At 41.1% G+C, this 6,000-nt stretch overlaps 1 protein-coding gene across 1 annotated transcript; it reads left to right on the top strand.

Moving 5' to 3' along the window:
• The first annotated feature begins 351 nt into the window (after positions 1 to 351).
• Positions 352 to 4,341, top strand: LOC119791442 (leucine-rich repeat-containing protein 17). The gene is made up of 2 exons (XM_038297526.1): positions 352 to 546; positions 2,964 to 4,341. Exon 2 carries the CDS (start codon positions 2,980 to 2,982, stop codon positions 4,045 to 4,047), a length of 1,068 nt encoding a protein of 355 aa, XP_038153454.1. The 5' UTR covers positions 352 to 546; positions 2,964 to 2,979; the 3' UTR covers positions 4,048 to 4,341.
• The last annotated feature ends 1,659 nt before the right edge of the window (positions 4,342 to 6,000 follow it).

Here is a 6,000-nt window from a genome sequence, read left to right as displayed (position 1 = left end):
TATTAACATGCACTATTATTATTTACTAAGGCTTTCTAAAAGCATTTTTTAACACTCATTTTAGTCACTATTTCTCCATATAAGCATAATAAAAAAATAAATAATTGAAAAATCATTGAAAGTTTGAGACCCTTTTCTTTTAGATCACAACTTCTCTACTGTTGACCTTTCTAGAACTAAGCGTAAATAATCTTAAAAAAGAAATAAAGCAGGATATATACACACCCGCGCCTGGAATCAATCAAATCTGCTCCGAGCTTTTAATTCTCAGCTCCAGTGTCCCACTTTGCCCTCAATCTCTTAAAGCTCCCCCCTCTCCTAACCCCCTCCCACATCACGCCTGGAGCACAGGCTGCCCTGCTGGTAAATAATTGACAAGCTCTCCCTCCTCTTTTCCGTTCCTCTGCCATTGTTGCATCTCTCGTCGGGTCCTACGGGCCGTGACAAGTCGCCCTCCCCGCTCCTATCATGTCCAGTCTCCACCTGCTGCAGCACGGATAGTGATGACTGTTTGCAGGCAGACTGATGCACTGGGAGCAGCTGCTGGTAAGACCTCATTATTGTATTATTGTTTATGAGGAATAAAACTTGGAGAGCAATGCTGTTTAGTATTTGGGTGTTAACTATATTAGATCTGTAAGAATTACATCTAAATTAAATGTCTTTTTTTCACTTTCCAGAAATCTTTCACCTATAAAAGTAATATTTTCTCATCACTGATGTCCTCTTTTTCTGTTCTGTCCTGATTCATTACTGTTTAACTCATAACTAAGTGAAAATGACGGAGTGAAGCTGGGAGGATCGCACTAATGGAGATTATTCAAGCTGATCTTCCTTCTCTTAATAGCTGACTCGTTTACAGCAGAAAAAGGAAACCAGATTCTTGCAGAATCATCTTTATTGGCTGTAGCATCAACAGCGTCTCTGACTTGTTTCCACCACTCTCATTGTATCAACATTACCTTAATTCACTAAGTTTTCCCGTTGGTGAAGTAAAATATTCAACATTTAAACATCATCTGGTATAAAACAATAAGTAATGATTAATCATTCAGGTATCCTCATACTTCAGCTGAAAGCTTAGTTGGTTCCGGTGAATTATTTTCCCCCTGCAGTTGGATTAAGATCCAGACAGTTTGTTGGCTTGTTCTCAGAGTTTATCTGCTTTTCATGGAGACATGTTTAAAACTTCTTTAATTAAGTTTACACATAGATGATCTTCAATAGAAATCAGGTTATCGTCTGCAAACCTGCATACTTTCAAACTATACATTAACATTAAGGGTTCGGAAAAGTCCTGTATTTAGAAGAAAATTTGAATGGGGCTTTAAACGCTCCTTCAATCACCGATGGAGTAAAACTGGTTTGTTTTTATCAGGTGATTATGGCTCCAAACAAACATTCCACTTTAATCTCTTTGAACAATGCAGATTAAGCCAAGTTTTATCCAGTCCTGCTTGCCTTAAACCCGGTGGAACAATGATTTTTAGATGTTTGCAAGTTATAGATGATTATTGTTAAGGCTCTTTTTCTTTAGCTAACTCCTTTACAAATCGCTCAAAAACACTGAGTCCTGATTTCACTTTTTTGTGCAGTTTCTGTTTTCCAGTTGATCCGGCTTTGAGTTTTCCTAAATGGCGCTTTGATACCTGCTTTGGTTACCCCCTGGATATTTTTCTTTTATAATCTGATCATTTTGGTTGGAATAGCTTGAAATCAACACTAATTTTCCACACTTCATTCTAAAGGTCGTGTATAACCTGTTAGTCTACTACTGCAGCTGAGATTGAGGAGTAAAAATAGATAAAAGAACTCAGTCAGGGTGCCACACAAACCTTGATTCAGTTTAATTCAATTTATTTCTATAGCGCCAGTTCAAAACACATCATCTCAAGGCACTTGGATTGTGTACAGCACTTTGGTCCTGTTCGGTGTATAAAGTGCTTCATAAATAAAGTTGGTATGGTATGGTACTTTACAGTTCACCAGATCATCCAGTCAAACTGATTCAAAGTTTTCTATCTAAGGAAAACCAGTTGATTGCATCGACTCATTGACTCGAAGGCAATCCCTCACACTAAGCATGCTTGTAGCGACAGTGGAGAGGGAAAAACTCTCTTTTAACAGGAAGAAACCTCCAGCAGAACCAGGCTCAGTGTGAGCGGCCATCTGCTGAGGCCGACTGGCAGCCCCGTCCAAGAAACACACCAGGTATCGGGTATCGGTATCAGGGCCAAAAAATGGTGTCGGCGCAACACTAATTTGAACCATAAAAGTCCAATTGTCCCCCGTTAAGTCAGAACGTATGTGATGCTTTCCGCCTCAAACTGCCACAATAAGGCTACTGTCCACTAGGGGTGGAACGGTTCACAAAATCCAGTTTCGTGGTCACGGTTTTCGGTTCGGTTCAGTATATGTTTATTGTTAGCCTGACATGTTGGTCGTGTTGCTGTTAGCATAAACAATACGAGTTGCACAATGCTTGCACACTGCTTTTATCCACAACTTTCTTTCCGCCGTCATCGTAGGTCACTCTAAATGCAAAGTGGTCCCATACAGCAGACCTATAAAGTGCTGCTGGCGCGTCTTCCAACTCCTGATTTTTTCTGCTACACCCGGATACGCTGCTTAGCTTCTTCTTCTTCATGTTTACTACTGGTGGTTGGCTTTGGTCGCAGTACCGCCACCTTCTGCTCTGGAGTGTAAACGCTTCGCCTATGAGAAAAAGGAGCAGCGCATGAACCGAACGCAACACACGCGAACCGAACCGAGACAGTCGAACCGAACGGTTCGCATGGTTTTCATAAACCGTTCCATCCCTACTGTCCACCGTTTAATGGTTTTATTTGTTTTTTTTAGGTGTTTTTGATGATTTTATATTGGTCAGTTAACAGTTGAATTGAATATAAAATTGATTTAGGTTTCTGGTCTCCACCCTAATCTGGAGTTTCTGTGGTTTTCAGAGATCTGGTTGGAGTCATGAGGGAGTTCATGTTGGTTCTCCTGCTGGTCATGGAGTCGTCCTGCAGGTCTTCCAGCAAGGCGTGCGAGCCAGGCTGCGATTGCCGTGGAGACCTGAAGTTCACCATCTGCTCGCGGGCTCACCTCACCCGGCTTCCCGTCAGAGCCCCCCCCTCCACTGAACTCCTCGACCTGTCCGACAACCTTATCTCCGTCATCCCGAAACATGTCTTCCACAGCAACCGTAAGCTGAGGGCGCTGCTGCTGCAGAACAACAACATCAGCACGGTGGAAGACGCTGGCTTCTCTCAGATGGATTTCCTGCAGAAGCTGGACCTGAGCTGGAACCGGATCTCCGCCCTCACTGAGGGATTCTCAGTCGGCTTGGCCTTCCTCCGGGAGCTGCAGCTGTCCCACAACCAGCTGACCAGCCTGGACAGCAGGTGTTTCCTGCACCTGGACGGCCTGCAGAGGTTAAACCTGTCTAACAACAGCATCCAGACTATCCAGGTGAGGTCGTTTGCCTCCATGAGCAGCCTGCGGCAGCTCCACCTGCAGGACAACCAGCTGAGATCTTTAATGAGCGGGACCTTCTCTATGCTGCGCTCCCTGGAGGTCCTCAACCTTGCCGGGAACCAGATCCACCAGATGGAGTCAGCCGTGTTCAACCCTCTCACCAGCATGACCTTACTGAACTTAGCAGACAACCAGTTTTCCACAGTCTGCTTCAAAACGTTCCTGAGCATCCACACCTACAGCACCCACATCCTGCTGCAGGGCAATCCGTGGAACTGCGACTGCGAGCTGCAGAGAGTTTTCCGGAAGCTGCGCAGCATCCAGAAGCTATTCTTGGACGACTACTACAACCTGACGTGTTGGGCGCCGCCAGTCCTTCACAACCATCGGCTGATGGAGGTGGACAGCGAGCTGTGCATCGCGGAGACGGTCACCGTGCTCATCATCACCATCACCGTGGTGATAACCGTGCTGGCCGCCATGCTTATGGGCGAGAGGAAGAAGAAGAAGAGGAGAAAGGCGCTGCACTGGACACAGCAGAGGGAATTCTCGGAAGATTCAGATTTCTGAAGCATGGGGTTTATGTTGATGCCCTGTAATCAACCTGGAGCCTTGCTGACTGTTCAGGCTGTTTTTTTTTCTGTTTTTTGCAAGAAAATATACATTTTTATATGAAGTATTCATGCACCTTGAACTCTTTTGATCACCAGCCACAAACAGCTGTGTATTTTGTGACGGACCAGCCTAAAGGTCAAAGGTTGTGTGCTTCTTAAATTTTATAGACCCTGCATTGACAGCCTGAAGCATTTTTAGGGTTCATCTCTATTCTCACATTTAGGCGGAAATTGTTTTAAATTCTTCTCTAAGAGTCAGCTTCCTCAGATCGCATTTAGAGCATCTTTGAAAAATGGTTTTCAATTCTTGCCAAAGTTTCTCTATAGGATATAAGCCTGTACTTTAACTAGGCCCTTCTATCACATTAACCAGTGTTAGCTTCATGCTAATTATCATGTTCCTGCTGAAAGGAGAACTTCCAAGTCAATCTAAATTCTTCAAAACTTTCTAGCAGGTTTTCTTTCAGAATTGACCCTGATTTCACTCCCTCCACCTTCCAGTCAGTTCTGATCAGTTTATCTGCCCATGCAGAGTAGCATCCTAACAGCATGATACTGCCAACACCATGTTTTGGAGTCAAATGTTTTTTTTTTTTCAACATTATGGTTTTAGAACCTCACGTCGCTCAAAGGTCTCTGCTATTCTCCCTGACCTTTCTGCTGAGTTGCTTGATTTTCTTTGTGCTGTTCTTTGTTCTCTATCTAACCTCTGAGACTAGAAACAAAACAGCTGCCGACCTACTGAGACTGAAATGTATGGAAGAGGATAAAAATAGTTAATTCATTTTTAAATATCATTTCAGTTTAATATGGGGGAAAAGTAAGAATTCTGACTTTAATCTCAGAATTCTGAACTTTCTTTTTACAAATCTGACTTAAATGTCAGAATTCTGACCTTTTTAGCAAAATTCTGACTTTAATCTCAGAATTCTGATTTTATTCACAGAATGCTGATTTTTTTTCTTAGAATTCTGACATTAATCTAAAAATTCTTACCTTTTTTCTCAGAATTCTGACTTTTTTTTGTAGAAATCTGATTTTAATGTCAGAATTCTGACTTTAATGTCTGATTTTTATGTCAGAATTCTGACTTTAATTTCAGAATTCTGATTTTATTCACAGAATTCTGATTTTTTTTTTCTTAGAATTCTGACATTAATCTAAAAATTCTGACCTTTTTTGCAGAATTCTGACCTTAATCTCAGAATTCTGATTTTTTTCTTAGAATTCTGATTTTAATGTCAGAATTCTGACTTTAATGTCTGACTTTGATGTCAGAATTCTGACTTTAATCTCACAATTCTGATTTTATTCACAGAATTCTGATTTTTTTTTCTTAGAATTCTGACTTCAATCTCAGAATTCTGATTTTTTTCCTCAGAATTCTGACATTAATCTAAAAATTCTGACCTTTTTTCTCAGAATTTTAATGGAGGAGCAGAAAGTGATTAAAACAAGAGAGCGAGTCTCTAAAACAGACATGCTACGGCTTGTGGCTAACATATTTGTTAGCTGTCAGAATTCTAAGATTAAAGTCAAAATTCTGACTATTTTCTCATATTATACGGAAATAAAATTTAAAAATCAATTAACTTTTTTTAATTTTTTCATTGTCTCTAATCCTCTTCCATAGAATTGTAGATAATTATACTGGTTATTAATTAGTTGATGTTAGAAGACGACCGTAACAGATGGGAATTCATATGTACATCACACCTCAGATTTCCAGTATTCCAACATTTCTTTGTGCTGCATCGGTTTGTGGTTTTGTCATGAATAAATCTGGATAACCTAAAGCTGGATGCCAGTTGTTTTTTTTAAAGGAACTGTGGCTCTAAAAACCTTTTATCTCAGTTCTGTCTCCCCCTGCAGGTGGAAACGACTAACTGCAAGAGAAATCCTCTGGTGT

Source organism: Cyprinodon tularosa, unplaced genomic scaffold, assembly GCF_016077235.1.
Source record: "Cyprinodon tularosa strain WSP-4 unplaced genomic scaffold, ASM1607723v1 ctg39, whole genome shotgun sequence".
Taxonomy (NCBI): domain Eukaryota; kingdom Metazoa; phylum Chordata; class Actinopteri; order Cyprinodontiformes; family Cyprinodontidae; genus Cyprinodon; species Cyprinodon tularosa.
The sequence above is the reverse complement of the archived record's forward strand: the minus strand, read 5'-3'. Positions and strand labels throughout refer to the sequence as shown.